This window comes from Hyaena hyaena, unplaced genomic scaffold (assembly GCF_003009895.1).
Source record: "Hyaena hyaena isolate Hyena2069 unplaced genomic scaffold, ASM300989v1 scaffold_381, whole genome shotgun sequence".
NCBI classification, from domain to species: domain Eukaryota; kingdom Metazoa; phylum Chordata; class Mammalia; order Carnivora; family Hyaenidae; genus Hyaena; species Hyaena hyaena.
In genome coordinates this window covers 547,949-568,003 of record NW_024081012.1, presented here as the reverse complement: position 1 = coordinate 568,003, position 20,055 = coordinate 547,949, and the positions used below count along the sequence as shown (strand labels likewise).

At 34.9% G+C, this 20,055-nt stretch overlaps 1 protein-coding gene and 1 pseudogene across 1 annotated transcript in view; one reads left to right on the top strand and one right to left on the bottom strand.

The window, feature by feature from the left end:
* KYNU (kynureninase) overlaps positions 1-20,055 on the bottom strand; it is a 115,863-nt gene that overhangs the window by 50,127 nt on the left and 45,681 nt on the right. The window contains exon 8 of the mRNA XM_039250734.1: positions 18,546-18,692. Coding sequence (XP_039106665.1) covers positions 18,546-18,692 — 147 coding nt within the window. The remainder of the gene's footprint in view (positions 1-18,545; positions 18,693-20,055) is intronic.
* LOC120244312 lies at positions 16,506-17,510 on the top strand (annotated as a pseudogene).

Here is a 20,055-nt window from a genome sequence, read left to right as displayed (position 1 = left end):
CCTCCCCTGCTCACGCTGTCTCTCTCTCTCTCCTAGAAATAAATAAAACATTAAAAAAAATTTTTTTTTTTAAAATAAATAATTTAAAAGTTTGAGAACCTCTACTTTAGTATATCCTACTGTAAGTCTGATGGAGTTAATAGTAGTTTTCAGTTTGTTGCTGAATCCCACATCATGCCCACACTTAATTTAATTAATTCAAGTACATATATGATATTATAAATTGCCTTAATGGTTTCCATTCTTTGTCCATCCTTATATCCATTTCCTTGTCATGTAATTTTTCAGTTCTTCCCACTCTGGACAGGATGTAATTCTCTGCCACTGGGATTAAACAAGTGACATCTTGATCAATGGAATGTTAGCACATGTAATACAAGGAGAGTCCAAAAGCACCAGAATGATTAGATTAGACTTTTTTTCACTTGCTCGCTGCCGTCTCTGTAACAAGGACCTGCTTAGCCAAAATGCTGGCTCAGATAGAAGATGAAAGATGAAAGAAATGTGGATCAGAGTCATCCTCACCTGAGCTCAGCTTGGGTCAGCTGCTGTCCCCACCTCTCCTTGACCAGGGATGCATGAGTAGGTTCAGATGAGACTGGCAGGATCTATGACTAAGTAATACCTAGATGAGCTGACACAAAGGTGACCAACAAAAATGACACTGTTTATATGACTCTGCACTGTGTTCTCCCTATACATGTTCTTGAGACCCTAACAGCCTCTTACTATCTGACTTTATTTTGTTTTGTTTACACGGTCCAAGTGTTTTCTATGTCAGCCCTAGAAGAATTCACTGTTTTAGAAACTAACCCTCTGTTTCTACTGAGTTCTGGGAAGGAAAACCTGAAGCAATGACTTCTATTACCCAAGCTGTATTCAAGTACCAAATTCATTTTAACAGCTTAACATTAAAACCTTTAACTTCCTGTAAATGAAAATGTTAAAGGTTTTGCTTTGAGAGTATAGTGATTCATTCCACATTAAGGTAATTTTGTACATAAACATGAATTTAAAAAAAAAAAAATCCTGATCATTAAATGGGAGTGCTAGCTCACTTTGCAAAAATGTTTTTTTTATTTTTTGCTTACTAAGTACATATATAATAATTATATTTTCAAGACTTTAGATTTCCTTCAACTTTGAAGAAATACATCTATCTATTGAAATTATTGAAGTAAATAATTTCAGAGGGACCAATTTTAGATTGCTCTAAGAATAACTAATTATGGGGAGCTTTGGTGGCTCAGTCAGTTAAGTGACCAACTCTTGGTTTTGGCTCAGGTCATGATCTCACTGTTCATGGGATTGAGCGCTTCGTCTCAGTCCTTGTTGACGGCATGGAACCTGCTTGGGATTCTCTCTCTCCCTTTCTCTCTAGCTCTCCTCTGGTCTCTCTCTCTCTCAAAATAAGTAAATTAATTTTGAAAAAGAATAACCTCAAACTGCTATTACAGGTCCTTTCCCAGGACAGAGGGATGCAAACTATGACCTGTTTTTAACAGATAATGTTATATTTGAACAAAATTAGTTTCATTTATTTTTTTTTAATTTTTTAAAAATGTTTATTTATTTTTGAGAGAGAGAGAGACAGCATGAGTTAGGGAGGAACGAAGACAAAGGGAGGCAGAGGAGCCAAAGTAGGCTCCAGGCTCTGAGCTATGATCACAGAGCCCGATGTGGGGCTCCAACTCATGAACCAGGGGATCATGACCTGAGCCAAAGTCAGATGCTTAATCAACTAAGCCACCCAGATGCCCCTCACTGTTTAAATTTTGTCTATGACTATAAATTTTGTCTATGACCTCTGCTCATTTTTGCAAGCAGAAGTGAGTGGTTTCAACAGAGACCATATGGGTCACAAGTCTCAAATATTTACTATCTTGCTCATTAAAGAAAAGATTCGCTGACCTCTAACATATAGAATTAGTTTCATAAAGAAAACTCAATATATTGAAGAGTCAATTAGAAACTTTATGCAGTATAATGTGGCCAGAACTAGTATCTCATAGAAAAAAAGTTATTTTTGTTTTGTTTTGGGGGAGGGGATGGATTTGTACTTTGTTTCTCTCAGGAAAAGAAAGAAAGGGCAATTCATGTCATAAATTTTGAGGACAGAAAAGAAATATAATTAATCTCTATCCAGATTTAGAGGTGATCAAAATCTGGGTTTGCAGACTAATGTTTAAATTCAGTACACACACACACACACAGATTTGTCTGTTTGTATGTTAAGATATATTTTAATACTGAAATTAAATTTGGAAAAAAATAAAAGTTCTGAACTTGAAATCCTCTCTTTTCTTGCCAATATTTCTAATTAAGATCAATTTTTTGTGAAACAATATTTACAATTCATTTTATATATCTATTTTTAAAACTCAACTTTTCTTCAAAAACTTAAGTAATAGAAAAGGCAGCATTTTTATTTTATTATCAATTATTTATAAAGAGTGTCACAATGAAGAAACAAGCAAACTTCACCTACCATTTTCCCATCATTAAGAGCCCTGTAGTCACTTCTGTGGTGACACATAAAAAAGTCACTTGAGGCTCTTACAATATGTTGTAATGTATGGACAATTCTTTCCCCATGGATGGCAGAAACATAAATTATTAAAATGGAACCGTTTTTGAGGAAAGGACCTGAAGATACAAACTTGAAGATCACCACAAAGTGATTTTACAGAAGTTTCACTAGATGGCAGCATCTTAAAAATAAAGGAAAAACTAATAGTTCTCCAAAACCTTCCCACAGTCATCCAGTTAATATTTTAATTATTTTATCTCTTAAGAGTAGGTAGAAAAACAATATGAATAGGTTAAAAACAGAAACTGCACATATGAGTGTCTACTTCATGCAATTTTTAAAATAAAAATCAAATATTTTTCAACAGATTTGTATAAAATTATCCAAAGAGTTCACACTCATACTGACACAACCTCATGCAATAAGCGAGCTAAGTCATAGTTTTGAGGGTCAGAATCTCTGTGTCCCTTCAAAGAACCCCTATTAACTTCAGAATATAACTCACTTTGCTCGGTATGGCTTTTAAAGACCTTTATGATCTGGTTGAGTTTTCATGTCTCAAGTGCCTCTTACATGCCTCCCTCTCTTTGCAGAAACCTTTCTCTGTCTCACTTTGCATGGGTAAGTCAGGTTCTAATAACAAGATAAATTCTATGAAAGATTATTTTGCCAAACTCTCTCTTGTATCCCATCTGACAGCCCTGTTTGCATAGATCTCTCGCAGTTATTTTCCAATCTTATTGTTTTCAACTTTTACATAATATGTATGCACTTAAATAATAGTTGAATAAAAAGGCATACAATTGTCAATAAATGTTCTCTAAGCTGATACTAAATTTTAAAAGAATATTATTTGAGGCCTTTTGTTCCTGTTGCAGTTTTATGGCATAGCAATTTATTAAGACCTGGCATCTTTTGAAATGAAATTTCTTGGACAATAGTAGTTAAAAATACATTCAAATTCCCTCTCAACAAAACAAAAAATATGTGGTTTTTTTTCCCTTGCCGTCTTCATGAGCACAACATTAACATTTTTCTAACCATTGAAATAATACGCTCAGGGGCTGTTCTGAGATTTCCAGGTGAAGGGGGAGCTCACTGTCTCTCAAGTTTGACATTATTTGTCTATTTATTAAAATATGTGATTGTACAGCTTAATTTGTTTCCTGATAAGTTTATTGATTCATTCAGACAAATTGACTTTAGACTGATATGATTTTGTTTCTTCTTCATCAAAAAAAATCCTATAAATTATGACCATCAATAAGCAGTGATTTAGTGTAAAAAGGGTAATTATTCAAGATATTAGTGGATGTACACAGAGCTGATAGTCCGCTGGTATGCCTTAGGATACTCATATCATTGCTAAAGTAGTAAGATACTTAAAATATTTGCCCTGAACCACTTGAGTAATAACCTATGGTTGTAGGTCCCATGGTCCCTGGGAGATAACTTCAGGGGTGCTTTCCAGCTAGCTGGAGCCATTCATACATACTGGTCTCTTCATGTTCCCTGTATAGTGCATGTCCAAATACCAGTGGTTGCCCTTGGCAGTGGCACCGGTCATCTTGGGTAAATTACAGATGCCTGTAAGTCCCTTCAGGGCTAGCAATGGGTACTAGTGATGAGAGTGTGACATTTTCATAGCTGTTTGGGGGAACTACAGCTTTCACACCATACCAATCAGGTCTTTAAATATTGTGAATATAATTCCTGGTTTGGTGTAAAAGTCATAGGAAACAATCAAAGAACTGCAGTGCTATAAATTTGGACATTAGCTTAAAAAGTAAAGCTGATGGGAAACTTTGAGGAAAGTGAACAACAAAGAAGAAAAAGTTTTAAAAGTGTATGTGACTGAGTGAGTGAGTGTGTGTTGGTCAACTCTATATACATGGTAAAAACAAATGGTGGATTAACAGTAATAGGTTAATCAGTTAGCTCTTATCTTGGGATCCCTCAAAGAAGTACATAATTAGGGAGTAGCTGAATAGTATTGGAGGAAGGTGGGAATGAAGAGAAAGAATGTAAAAGCTGGTAAGTCTTCTTGCCATAGTCTTTTATTTTTTTTTTAATTTATTTACTTATTTTGAGAGACAGAGAGAGAGAAGAGAAGAGAAGAGAAGAGAAGAGAAGAGAAGAGAAGAGAAAGGGCAGAAAGAGAATTCCAAGCAGGTTCCATACTGTCCGTGCAGAGCTTGACATAGGACTCAAACTCATGAGCACTGAGATCATGACCTGAGCCTACATCAAGAGTTGAACGCTTAACCAACTAAGCCACCCAGGTGCCCTTCTGTATAGTCTTGAAGCACTTAATTTCCCAAAATGCATTCAAGTACTATGATTCAAAAGCATACACAGATGCTAAATAAAAATAATAATAATACTCAATAAAGATCTCTATCAAAAGTATCTCTATCATCTCTGTAAATATCTCATTTCAGAGTGAATTTTTATTCTGAATGTCTTTCATTCAGCCTAAATTTATTATGTTCTTCAATTTCTTTTCATTTATTCTAATATTAAAGAGTTTAGAGCAAGTGTCCCCAAAATGTGCCACTTTTATGTGGAATATTTTGAGCTGAAGGCAATCAAGAGTCTGCAAACTTAAGAGAAACACCTACCCTAGTTACTACCTAAAGGAATCTAAATTAGCCTTTCTCAGAATAAGAGTTATTAGCAGAGATAAATTTTATCTGAATGAACCACCTGTGTGACAGTTGAGACATTTAAATACCAAACATGTTCTTCCTATTGTTGTGTGAATTGCCCTCCTCCCCATTGAATTCCAGGCCTCTACCTGATTCCTTAGCTGTGGATGGGATATATACCTCAGTTTACTTTTCTATCTTTGAATCACTTATGTATGTAGGGTTCCCATATATACAAAACCAAATTTGGTTTTCTCCTGCTAACCTGTCTCATGTCAACTTGTTAGATCAGCCGGAACAATCTTTGAGGGTAGAGTATTATTATTCACATTTGTATAAAGTGCTATTTGTAGAAACTTAAATTAATCCTTTCAGTCGGACTTGCTTAAAGTAAATATTGATGATACTGACAAATCCATAGATGAGAAGTCAGAGGTGGGAAGCATGGAGTGCATTTGTTGCTGAAATTTAAGAGCAATGTGTCAGTTAAGAAGGTATGAGACAGAGCCAACAGCTTATGGAGAGAAAAACTAAGGGATTTAGGAGACATAAAAAGCAAAAAAAAAAAAAAAAATCTTGAGACTCTTAAGTGTTGTGTAATTTGCAGGTAAAAATGTCTTCCCATAACAAAGAGTGTGCTTTCAGGAGTAAATTTCAACTATTTCTTTCACCAGAAAAAAAGTGATTGTCGTCTCTATTTATTGTCAGAAGTAAGTATAAAACTGAAGGGAAAAAAATAAAACAAGTTGAGTAGCACTACTCTCTTCTAGAGTCTTTCTCCAGCTGGCAAGGACCTCACACAAAATAGTTGTTTGATTTATTTCAGATACCCAAGATGGGAAAAATAGCTCAAGGTAATTTTTCAAGCTTAATTTAGTTCATTTAATATTTAATGACTTAATGGAACAGTCTGCATGTCCCAAGTGTGTCAAAGAATAGAAATGGAATTTGAAAAAGAACTGAAAATTTACAAAACATCTTTTGATTTTTAGAATAGTTACCCATTATAAATAATTCTTCCAAATTTTCTGATTCTATTTAAATGGGGACAGAGTTGTGCTTTTTATATAACATGTGATACATAAAATTAGCTTGATTCATCCTTGCTTATGTATACATACTTATTCATCCACTGGCCAAACAGGTATGAATTTAAAGAAATATAAGTGATTACATGCAAAGCACTAGCATGTGTCTGTGAAGTTTGTAGGGTCCACATTCAATCAGTCATTGAATACTCTGCTGACATAAACTTCCCAAATTTGAGACTTAAGGTAAGCATAGAAATAATTACAAGATAGTGCAAAAGGTGGCCAGTAATACAATTTCTATCATGCTATGAAAATACAACATAAAGAGATTTAGCCTGACACAGAGGAGCAAGAAAATTTTGATGATGAAGGTCAAGGATTGTACATTCATTTTTCTATAGGAGTTAGTCAAGAAGTATATGAGCTGGGCATATAAGAAATACTTCACTTTACCTCTTCTTGTAATATAAACATAAATACATATACCAGCTGTCACTACTTCAGTGCCAGGGTCAATAGCTACAGAGTTGTGCTGAAGAGCTCAAATCCCGTTTAATGGGAAGAGCTATTACCCAGCCTTGCCACTTATTCTACAGGAATGATGATCCAGTATTGCCAATCTTCTAATTTTTCAGAAGATATCTGAAATTAGGAATTTTTATATAAAACCTCTTGACATTTTCTTGGTATATGATGATTTAGAAAAATATATAGATGCCATGTTCATGGGGCATGTGGCTGGCTCAGTCAGATAAGCAGCTGGCTTCAGCTCAGGTCATGATCTCATGGTTCATGGGTTCAAGCCCTGCATCAGAATCTGTGCGGACACCTCAGAATCTGGAGCCTGCTGTAGATTCTGTGTCTCCCTCTCTCTCTGACCCTCCCCTGTTCATGGTCTGTCTTTCTCTCTCAAAAATAAATAAGCATTAAATAAATATACCATGTTTGCCTATATAAAGAGGGCTAAACAAAGCAACTCTTTAGGACAGGTTGTAACCTGTAAAGTAGGTAGTGGCTAATCCGGAAGAATAGGATCTTCACATGTGGGAATTCTTTTTTTTTTTTTAATGTTTTGTTTATTTTTGAGAGAGAGTGAGAGAGAGAGACAGCTTGAGCAGGGGAGGGTCAGAGAGAGGGAGACACAGAATCTGAAACAGGCTCCAGGTTCTCAGCTGTCAGCACAGAGCCCAACGCGGGGCTCGAACGCACGAACCGTGAGATTATGACCTGAGCCGAAGTCGGACGCTTAACCGACTGAGCCACCCAGGTGCCCCACGTGTAGGAATTCTAAGAGGAGGAAAAGCTAAGAATAAAGACATGGAGACAGAAAGTATGACATCTGGGCAAGAAACATATGAAACATTTGGAGTAGGTGAAAAAAGTTACATGAGAGAGATTAGAGGCCCATGTGATATTGATAATTTAGGTATATGCAAAATCATAAAAGTCTCAAGTGATTCGGATTTTATTCCACAAATGGCAGAGTGTGATGGTCATCAGTGGGAGAAACATGAGGCAGGGCATCTAATAGGTACATAGATCTATTAGACACATGGATCTAATCATAGCATTCCCAAACACGGGCAATTAACTTATCCAATGCATGGTGACTTTTAATATTTACTTTTCTCTTTTATCTACCTATCCTGTTACAAAGTGGATTTGAAGCAACTCTTTATCCATCATAAGGTAATAATAGCTGTATCTGGTAAGACCTCTATTTAGATGTGAAATCAAAGTACAATTTTTCATATGATATTTTCCAGTGATTACTATGTCAATTTACATGGCAAATTTCTCAACCAGATTTACTTATATATGTAAATTTACTTACATACTGAACTTGGTAATATCTCAAAGGAGTCCATAGGACTTGAAGATATCATTCTTAAATTTCTTCCCTTGAAGCTTATTTTCATAGACAATATGATAGCAGTCTTCTTTGTTCACCACCTTACTTAAGATAAATATTTGCTAAGAAAATGAACATTTTGTATTTACTCAACTGAAGTGTGATATTCTTAATCTTGTTTGCATAAATAATTTAAGTAATAACAGGAGGGCACAGTGAAGAGGACATTAAGGGACATCCCTCATATTTTGTTGAGTTTTTTCTTTTTCTGCTTCAAGATATTTTGAAATTGCACTTTCATTGCTGTGAGGCACAAAATTGCCTTACCATTCTTATAGTGGTTGGTGAATGAATTAGAACTAGTGTATATATTTCATGTTGAAACACTTTCATTTTTCAGTTTAACAAAGACTTACATTACTCTTCCTTTGATTAATCAATTGGTATGAACAATGGGATACTAGAGAAAATAGCCTAGGTTTTAGACAACTGAAGTATTTTATAAAATTCATATCATCTACAAAAAAGAAAAAACAAAACCCTAAGTGTAATATCTCATTTGGGGCAGGGAGGGGGGCATATGTTTGAATGAAACTAGATCCAGAAAAATAGTTATCTACCATGGTTTTAATGAGGGTGGCTGCAGAAGCAACAATCCTGATTGGCAATGGGGAGGCTTGCTTTTTTCCCAGATCTGTAATTCTAAAATACCATCTTGAATCTGAAATAGCTCTTTTTTTTGAGAATTAATCTGTCCTTCTCACATCATCCATCTAATGAAAAACTTAAATAAAACATCTGATGAAAACTTCTTAGAAAGAACTCAAATTTTTTAGATTCTTGTGTACTGATCCTGACCAATATATTTTGACTTATATTGCAGGATCCAATATGGAGGAATTTAATACTACAGATATAGTTTACTGTATATGTCTGAGTAGAATAATCCTTCATTATTACCAAGTAAAGGATGTTTAGTTAATGGGACATTTCATCTAATCTCTAGGCCATTTTTCCCTTTTCCCTATTTCTATGTGTATATCTACACCTATGGTCTTTCTTTTATCCTTGGATTCTGTGAATAGAACCAAATCTGGGTGAAACAGCAGGAGCTCAGTACAGATGCTTGATTTCTGATATTTATATAAAACCTGTTTTTAACATGACTGAGAGAATAAAGTTAAATAAAAATGATTTCTATGAGAGATCTGAACAATAGATCATGCAGCACAAAATAAGTTTGTTATCTGGTACCCCCATGTTGAACTGTATCATGATAGAGATTTTTCAAATTCTTGTATAACAACGGCAATTGCCTCTTAATTTCTGCCCATTCTTATCTTATTCCTACAATTTCCTGTAAGCAGGAAATTTCTTTGTAAAATTAAAACAAAATCTAGTTTCTTTATTATCTAAAAGCTTTCAATGGCTGTCTGTGGGTCTTGAGGGAGAAGCTCAAGATATATAATAAAGTTCACTAAGCCCTTCTTTACATTTGTCTGTCTTATAGACTCTTCTCTTGTCATACCTTTTTTAACTGTCCAATCTTTTGTACAATCAAATTATACTAAAGTATTGGCTTTCTGGCAATTCAATCTTTTTTTTTTTTTTTTAAAGTTGTTTCGAATGGCCTTACCACAAAGCTAGGTGCATGGAGGGGATTTTACCTGGTTAACTCCTACCCATAATCTAGAATTGGCTTGGGTCTCTTTCTCTGAGAAAGTCATCACTTTGACATTCCAGGCTAAAATAAGTGTTTCTATTTGGACCTCCATTATTATAACTTACTACTTAAATATTTATGATAAAAAGAATGCAAGAACCAAATGCATGTCATTCTACTGTAGGAAGTATAGAGACATAATTCTTCTTATGCAGTAATTGGGAGATCCTATTAAGTGAATTCACAATGACTTTAATAGTTGTATTCATTACAATTTCTAGTAAATATTACTTAATATTTAACATTCTAATATTAAACCTTTTTGGAAAAGGTTAATTTTATGCATAAAAATTCATACAACATGGCAATTTATATTATAGTTATATACAAATATATTTGGTACTCATTTTTCCTAGCTGATCCATTGTTCAAATCCCATGCAAGTACTGTTGCTATTATTCTATCATAATCATCCTTTACAGAGTTTATCCCCAATCTCTAATACTAGGAGCATCTCAGCCAAGCCTTCTGTGGGATTTTGAGGCTTATTTGTCTCCTCAAATTTTTTTTTTTTAATAAGAATTTAGGCCTTCTCTAAAGATAAATGGATGATTTGATGAGGTGATCATTTATATGAGTGTTGTTTAGATGCTTCAAATTTTACTAAATGATGTTAAAACTAAAATAGATCTTTCTTTTTTGGAATGGTGTTTTTACTTCTATTCCTGCTATCATCTTACATTATTCCGAATCTAAAATTAAATCCTTTCTATTCAAGTTGTTTGGGCTCTAATTGTGATTATTATTTATTAATAATTTAAGCAGCTTATGATGGTGGAAGAGAAGCATGTACTCAGACTCATCAGAAAGTGACACAGGACAAGGTAGAGCTAATAAAATAAAATGCAGGTTTGCAAGATTTAGGGTTTTTTTATAGCCATCATTTTCATTTCAATTTTCAGTCGGCTAAAAGAAAACTAACATGCTAGCATGCATAGAAGTACAGTAAAATATAATATAAAAATGTAATAAATAAAGGGATCAATCATTCATTGATTCAACAAATATTTAGTGGTACCTTCTGTCTGCCTGGCACCATGATTTCCAGTATGTTGTAGGCCATTTTATATGGCATTGAAGAGGGTGGGTGGAGTATAACCAATTGGTATAGAGTTTTTTTTAGGGATAAGATTATTACAATTTTTATTATTCCATTACCTTACCTTTTAAAATTTCAAACGAATCTCTTGAGTCTTAGCCATGTTGTTTATTGTTTCCTCTTATATTCTAGTATGAAGTGTCCAGTGAGTCTTTAGTTTAAAATCCTAAATATTTCACTTTCTGCTTAAGGTTCCATTATGTCTTTTTCTGGCAGACTGGATATTCCAATATGTCTTTTCTCATATATTGAAAATTGCTAACATTTACTTGAGTACCTACTATGCACTAAATACTAAGTGTTGGAAGAATAGCAACCTGTTTAATTCTCTTAGGAAACAGGCACTCTTACCTTCCGCAATTATTAATGGAGAAATGAAGTCACATTGGTAAGATAATTACGATAGCCAAACTATGATAGAAATGAAGGGAGAGACATAAACTCAAGACCAGGTCTGACTCTGTCTCCACTATCTCAACTTTTTACTAATGCAAATGCTACCCTGCATCTCATAATAGGTATCCTACTCCATCAGCAAGACAAAATACCCGAGTCCCAGTTATGGCAAAAACTAATTGCTGTTATTCTTGAGTGCACAAATATACTTAATTTCGCAGAATGTCCATGTGTTACCCAATGGAATATAGGTGGAAATAAATTTTGCCATGGTCATGTTAATGCTTTTAAGAAGTTAGCATGTTCCTTCAAATCCTTTCATACCATTCCTTTGACTGAATCCAGACAGAGGCTCCAGGGTCTGAAAGCCATAAGACACAATACTGAGTCATTGGAAAACTGGATCATTTCATGGGAAAAAGTGAATTCCTGGCTGCTGCATGACAATAACTAGACATCTGTCACAGCGAAAGCATTTGTGGCTTTATTTATATGTTACCAAGACCTAGTCTACCTAATACACCAAGAATTTATTTCCATTGAAAATAATCTCTGTTACCCTTTTCTTTCTTTTTTATAAAGAACTTTTATATATATATATTTTTTTTTTTTATTTTTTTTTTTGAGAGAGAGAGAGACAGCGTGAGCAGGGGAGGGTCAGAGAGAGAGGGAGATACAGACTCCGAAATAGGCTCCAGGCTCTGAGCCGGCAGTCAGCACAGAGCCCGACACGGGGCTCGAACCCACGAACCGCGAGATCATGACCTAAGCGAAAGTCGGACGCTTAACCGACTAAGCCACCTAGACGCCCCTTGTTACCCTTTTCTTATCCTAATCCAAACTGAGAAATTACAATTTATGGGGAGTCCATTAATTTCTCCATATGATCCAGAGATTCTCCCTTTATTCTCTCTCTTTATATTTCATTATGTTGCCTAATCGGTTTCCTATGAATTGCTTTCAAATGCTTTGTGAAATGAGGTAGAAAATAAAATATAAAGTAAGAAAGGAATAAAAGAAAAGAAGAAAGGAAGCAAAAAATGAAAAATTAGGAAGGGATGGAAGAGGAAAGACAAAATAAGTTAAAATAAAAAATAATGCCCCATGGGGGTGAAAATGGGAAAAGTACAAAATACTGTGGGCTGGTTAACTCAAACACTTTCCCAACCCCTTTTTCTTAGCTTCTCTCTACTACATGACCATAAAGGTTAAAATTTCTTTACTCATGCTCTTTTGAAGCTACCACTTCAGAAGGCAATGAATCATAAGCAGAAATCTGCTGGCTTTTTCTGGGAATAATTTTACACTTTGAATGAAAGGGATAGATTAAGCTGCACTGCTACTTCTCCTTCCTTCCTTCTCTCTGCCTTAAATAGAATTGTGATATCTGGATTTGGGACAACTGTCTTGTGACCATGATGTGAGAAGCCTAAGAAAAAAACAAGAGAGCCCTGGAGATGCCATTTAGACATTACTCAACTGCTTAATGCATCCCTGAAGCCTCCTAATTCAATTCTTTAATGGTGAGAAAAAGATATTCCTAATTTTTGGCTAATTTCTAACTGGGATTTTATTTCCTAAAGTTTAAAAATTTCATAATTGGTTTAGGGATATTAAAGAAAAGACCAAACCTGAGAGGGTGGAATTAAGAAGTGATTGGTTGAAAAGGCAAAGAAGAGGAATGTGTTAGAGTTGACTGTAAAGGTCCAGAAGGGTGGTGGCATGAAGCAGTAGGAAACAGTCATCTTAAGGGGATACAAACTAGAGCATGCTGACTTCAAAGTGCATATAGAATTTCCAAGTTAAAGATACAGACGAGCATAAATAACCATTTTTGAAAATGGGAGTACCCTATAGTTTCACTTATAGTGAGAGTGGAATCTTGGCAGCAGTGTAAATCTCTAGGGATTGCAATTCACAGGACAATGAAGAACAATTACATTCAGTGGGCGTAGAAAAGAAGAAATGATTAGTAGAAACAAATAATAGAATATGAAAATTTAGAAACAGAGATGTAAGGCAGAGATCCAAACTAGTGAGTTGGCCAATAATATGAAATAAAGTTGATGGCTTCAAAGAAAAAATAAAAATGTATCTTCAAATTAAGATCTATTTTCATATGCTGGCCTTCCCTTATAATGTGGTTCTCTAACTTGATGCTATGTTTAATTTTCCTTGGCCTGCCCCACTTGTCACCATCTCAGGCCTTTTCATTTAAGAAAAGCCTCAGCATCTGAAATTTATTACATACTGTCAACTGTTCTTTTGATTAATATTTTTTCTTTTTAGATGATCACTAGAAGTCGTGTATCTTGTCTATGCTTCAAAATCACTTTCTATACCATCTACAACCAAATAACAGAAGACAGACAACCAAATAGCAAATTGGGCAAGACACTTGAACAAGCATTTCAGAAAAGAAAATACTCAGGCAAAAACGCATTTGAAAGATCCCAACCTCATCAATAGTCAGGGAAGTGCAAATAAACACTACAATGCAGTACCATTACAAACTAATCAGACTGGCTACTAGTGAGAATGTAGAGCCACAAACACTCTCATACCTACTGAGAGGCATATATACCAAATTGATACACCCCTTTGGAAAGTTGGTTTTATTGATTAGGACGGAACATTTGTATACCTTATTTGTGATATTTCTAATTCTAAGTATATATACTTAACAGAAATCGGTGTGAATGATTACCTAAAAAAATATATGAAAATGTTCAAAATAGCATTTATTGCAATAGCCCTCAAATAGAAATAAACCCCAAATATCTATCCTGATTAGAATAGAAAACAAAAATAAATTGTGATCTATTTCATATGCTATAACAATATACTGAAATGAAAAGAAAAACAAAACTACTGCTACCAAAAATCCCCACAAAGCTACATACAACATGAATTAATTTTAGAAACATAATAGTGAGCAAATAAGACAGATACAAAAGAGTACATATTAACACACTTATAGATGGACAAAGTTAATAAAAATGGCTAGAAGTCAGGAGTGGTACCTTTGGAGGGGAGGTAATAGTATTTGGATGAAGGCATAATTAAGGATTCTGTCTGAGTGGCATTAATGTTCTAGAAGTTTCCTAATGTGGATGATTTTTATAAGGGTTCAGAATAACTCAGCAAGGCACTTATTTATGATGTGTGCTTATTCTGGTATATGTACACTTCTTTAATATATTTTTCAAACTTCCTGTCCCCACTTTCTTTTCACATGATTTTGAAATAAAAAGTATTCTTGCTGACTTTCATTGCTCTATCCCAATATCATTTTGGTTCCTGCCAAAATTTTGGTTCCTTTATTTTGGGAAACTTTTCTTTTTTAAATCTTATTTAGCCATTTCTCACAGTGACTCTTTTATGCCATTTTTTTCCTAGAATTTCCTAACTCTTTTTTGACTGACACCTTTAATTTTCTCTCTGCCTTTGTCTTCAGCATTATCTTCATAGACTACCCAAGAGAGCTATGTAAGTGTACATTTCAAATAACTTTTCTCAACATCCATTGGGAACGGGGGAAATTGTCTAGCAAGAGTATAAATTAGTGTTATAATAATTTCTATAATGGATAGATTGAAGTCTATCACCATTTCACTCACATAGTATCTGTCACTTCTGTACAGTTACATTTAGATGGAATTGCTCATTCCTACCTTTATTTGACTGAAAGCTCAATGAGAGTTTCACTTGGTAGGCATTAATTATACTTTTTAAGTAAAAGGAAACCTGAAAAATGCCAAGAGAATGGTTTTAGCAACCAAATTAGTTAAGAATGAGAAGTACATGCAGCACCTAAACAAACAAACTTATTTTGCTTTTAAATGGGAAATAAAAAGAGCCACTTTCCAACTTCGTGTTTGTTTGAGAGCAGTAGAAGGTGCGAGGGATCCCTCACCAAACAGCGGAATGTGTGCAATACTTTACATTCTTCTTTCTCAAAACTGGATTTATAAAGTGGGTCCTGTTGTCCCAAGTTAACACTTTTGAAAAGAGGCTAAGAAAAGTCAAGTGACTTGCCTGAGATCATATAACAATTAAATGACCTAGCTAAGATTTAAACCTCATACTGATTCCAAAACCTATGGTATTTCTTCTCTATCTTCCTGCCTCATTTCCATGAAGGTTAATGAGACATGCATGTACACTAAGGAGATCAGGGACTGCTGGTTACTCAGACAGCACTGTAAAATATAATTTTTATTGACCTCTCTTTATTTTGGTGTTTAACATTTAAAGCCTAAATTAAGAAGACATTATCTTTATATCTTTCGTAATGCACCACCTTCACGGTTATCCATCAAGCCAGTTGGAAGCCGTGGTTGGAAATTCCTAGAGAAGGCTAATAACGGTGCTAAATTTCTTTTCATTAGTTCTATTCATTAGCTTCAATAACTGAATATATTAACTAGACCTCACACATATATTAATCCCATAACTTATTAATGTTCAAAAGAAAATTCTATTGTCACCTTTTTAAATGCATAATTTCATCGCTGAATCACACAGAACTGTTATTTAAGGATTTTAAATACAGATTGTGACTGTTGAACATTCTTCCTCTGATTTCCTTTTTCAGGCAAACAAATACTAAAAACACTTTTTTACAAACACTTATATAAAAAGACACAATTTCAAAATAGTAAACAATTTAAGTGTGATTTAGTAACATGTATGGAAAAATTCTTGTTATCGGCAGGATAATGATTTCTCAAGATTCTTAAGAACAAAGTGGCTTTCTAAAACTACACTGTGTAAAACTTGATCTACTGTTAATTTTTATTCTGCATCTCCATTTCTTTGAACACCCAGGGTTAAGTGAGAACTGAATTACATTTAGAATGCCTTAGAGTAGGACAAAGTAGCAGTGCTGTGTTTCTAAGAGTCCTGGCATATGCAGTGATCTCTGAGGTATTCTGTCTGGTGCCTGCTGATGGAGTAACTCCGTACAAAGGACATCACCAGCATGCAGGAAGCTTACCTGTCTTGCTGATTAGAGGCAAACTTTGGCAGAGTAGAAGGTAGTAAGGGAGTGAGGCTCCAGAACTGACCAAAAGAGGGTTAAATAGAGATGACTAAAGCAAAAGCCTACAGATTTTTTAATGTAAGACTTACTGTTTTGTTTTTTAACTGTTTAAATAATTTTACACAGATGCACCGTCCCCTTTTTTGTGGAATCTGAATGAGCCCTCGGAGTTTGCTTCCCCACTCTAGAACCGGATCACCATGGCAACCGGACTGAAATTGATGAAAGCAATTAGAGTTTTTGAATTTGGTGGACCGGAAGTGCTGAAACTCCAGTCGGACGTGGCAGTGCCAACTCCAAAAGACCATCAGATTTTAATCAAGGTCCACGCATGTGGTGTAAACCCAGTGGAAACATATATTCGTTCTGGTACTCACAGGAAAAAAACACACTTACCCTATACTCCTGGTTCAGATGTGGCTGGGGTAATAGAAGCTGTTGGGGACAATGTATGTTTCAAGAAAGGTGACAGAGTTTTCACTGCCAACACCATCTCTGGAGGCTATGCCGAGTATGCTCTTGCAGCAAATCACACTGTTTACCCACTGCCAGAAAAACTGGACTTTAAACAAGGAGCTGCCATCGGCATCTCACATTTTACCGCTGATCGCGCTCTGCTCAGCGCGCGTGTGAAAGCTGGAGAAAGTGTTCTGGTACATGGGGCTAGTGGAGGAGTTGGACTGGCAGCATTCAGATTGCTAGAGCTTATGGTTTAGAGGTTCTGGGAATAGCTGGTACTGAGGAAGGACAAAACATCGTTTTTGCAAAATGGAGCCCATAAAGTGTTTAACCACAGGGAACATGATTATATTGCTAAAATTAAGAAATCCGTTGGTGAAAAAGGAATTGATGTGATCATTGAAATGTTAGCTAATGTAAATCTTAATAATGATTTGAATCTTCTATCACAAGGAGGACGAGTAATAGTTGTGGGCAGCAGAGGTCAGATTGAGATAAGCCCACGGGACACCATGACAATGGAATCTAGTATAATTGGAGTTTCTCTCTACTCATCAACTACGGGGGAATTTAGGCAATATGCAGCAGCCCTTCAAGCTGGAATGAAAACTGATTGGCTGAAACCTGTAATAGGTTCTCAGTAGTCATTGAAGAAGGTGGCCCAGGCTCATGAAAATATCATCCATGGCAGTGGGGCTACTGGGAAAATGATTCTTCTCTTAGAATGATTAAGTCTTTCATGTATTTCTTGTGTAGCTAGAAGTTTCCTGCTCCAGTTTTACTTATACTACTTTTGCTCTAATTAGCATTCATTTGATTTAGTGAGTTTCTTATATTGAAAAACAAGATTTATCTTTAGAAATCTGGGCATTGGAGTACAATTTATTTTATAGCTCACAATATGCTTTAGGCCTCCCACAGACCTCTAATCAAGGAGTCATCATGGTGGGAAGTAGAATGTTAGTAGCCATTTGGCATTGGGTGCATTACAGAAATTCCTGGTACCTGATCATTAATTCCATACCTTGGACTAAAGCAAGCTAATTCAAAATAAGACTGTGTGATTTCCAAGCCTACCTGTCCTTGTAAAGGTTCTTCAGTATCTGTTTAGCCCGGAGCTATATTGGACTCTGAAGATTTTCTAGACTAAACAAGACCCCTTTTCCAAACTAATCTCATCAGCATGGTAAACACTGTCCAGAGAAATTAGTTTTCTAAAAAATTAGTTTTCTAACGTTTCTCCAAATATTAGAACATTCACTATGTTAAGGGTTGATTACTAATTACCCACATATTCTGTGAAGAGAGCAACCTTATTTTTGTTATAATGTGACAGTTGGCCCATAGTCTTTCCAGATAGATACTTCTTGATGATTTGATTTGCAAAGTAGATGTAGAATTATCTGTGTGATGGGAGTCATATATTTTTCTTTAAGTTACCAAACAAATCTGACATATTAAGAGTGATCGGCTTTTGTTTTCACAGCATGGTAACCTGCAGTAAATTCTGTAGAAAAATATAAACTGTTTATCTCATCTTTACATCACATCTCTTTACTTTGTTCCTAATGTTAATCCCTAACAGTGTTCTGTGTTGGAAGTCTTTATCTAAACTAAATAAATGTCATCAATGTTATATGCAAGGGAAGAAAAATAATTTTACACAGATGCAAGCAAAATTATTTCACTACAATGTGCAGTTAGCATATTCCAGTAAAGTGGTTTTTTTGGGCAATGTGGGAAGGAGAAAACGATGTGCATACCTTTGCTTGTCCGGCTTTGGTGATGGCAGGTATATTAAAGAGCTGGCCAGTGTAAAAATGTATCCCGCTGAACAGGATCACCGCAATCGAGTCTCCTTCCTTCTCAATTACTTCAAGGATATCCTCTGTTCTCAATGTATCTTCCCCCTAAAGCCAAGTTAGGCACAAATGACACCAAATCCATAATAACAAATTCATAACTTCAAATTTTTCCAATCTAAAATTCACTTTGATGGAACACCTGCTGGTTCAATCTTAAGCGCCAGGCTCGATTTTGGCTCAGGTCATGATCTCATGTTCCTGGGATCAAGCCCCAAGATAGGCTCTGCTCGGAGTGTGAAGCTTTCTTCGAAATCTCTCTCTGCCTCTCAGTCCCTCTGTTATGCATGTGAGTGTGCGCATGCACTCTCTCTCTCAAAATAAACATTTAAAAAAGTAAAAAATAAAATTCACCTTGAGCTTTTCCCACCTAAGAACAATTTTTTTTTCAGATTAATAGTTTCAAAAATCTGGCAAGAGAACAGGATTTTAGTATGCTTTTTGTTATTATAAGAAATGATAATAAAATAGTAAAAATAAGGTTTATAAAGTCTTTGCAAAACCCTATTCGCTTGATTTTTTCTTGTTTTTCAATTAGTCTTAAGTACCTGCATACCTATGAATTGTTTTCTCCCTCTTCCCATCCAGTAAAATGTCAGAAAGTACAATAAGTCCATTAAATATTAAATGGTGAAAATTTCCTGAAAATTATTAGTTCATTTATCAATCTATCACAGTATTTTTTCCCAGTTAAACAATACTTATACATCTTTCATCTGAGCATAACCTAATCAGTGTTTTCTGTTACCTTAAGGAGAAACTCTCCTTAAAGGCCACCCAGGTGACACTCGTTCTAATCATTCTTAATCATTACAAAGTTTTATGAGCTTCCTACAGTGCTAAATAGGACTTAGTTTTGATGTCAAAGCATAATCAACTGCATTAATATCTGGGGGAAGCTCATTAAGGTTTTCACAAATTTTCCTTCAGTTATTTTAATTTTCGTTAATTCTTTCTATTTGTAAATTACTATGTCCCATATTAGGCACATATATGTCACAAATATAGCACATACTTAAGTTTCTACTAGAATCTTGGAACTTGTTTACAAAACTAAAATCTATAAAAATAGTATTGATGTTGAAATCTTAAATGATTAACTGATGGGTACTTTATATGTAAAGAGAAGGATTTTAGTAACTGTAAGAAAAATTCTAAGTAAAATTAACAGCATGGTAATCCAAAGCCTTTTGCTTAGAAGAATCTAATACAGTTTGTCCACCGTAATTTCAAAAAGATTAATAAAAGTATTATATATTAATAATTTATATATTTAAAGAATCCATATAAGGCAAATAAGGAATATATTTCTTAATGACAGAATGTGGTTCTCTCTGATGTTGACTTGATCTAATCTAGTAATGCTAAAGAATGCTCCCAAGATTATGATTAACTCATGAGGTTCCACAAC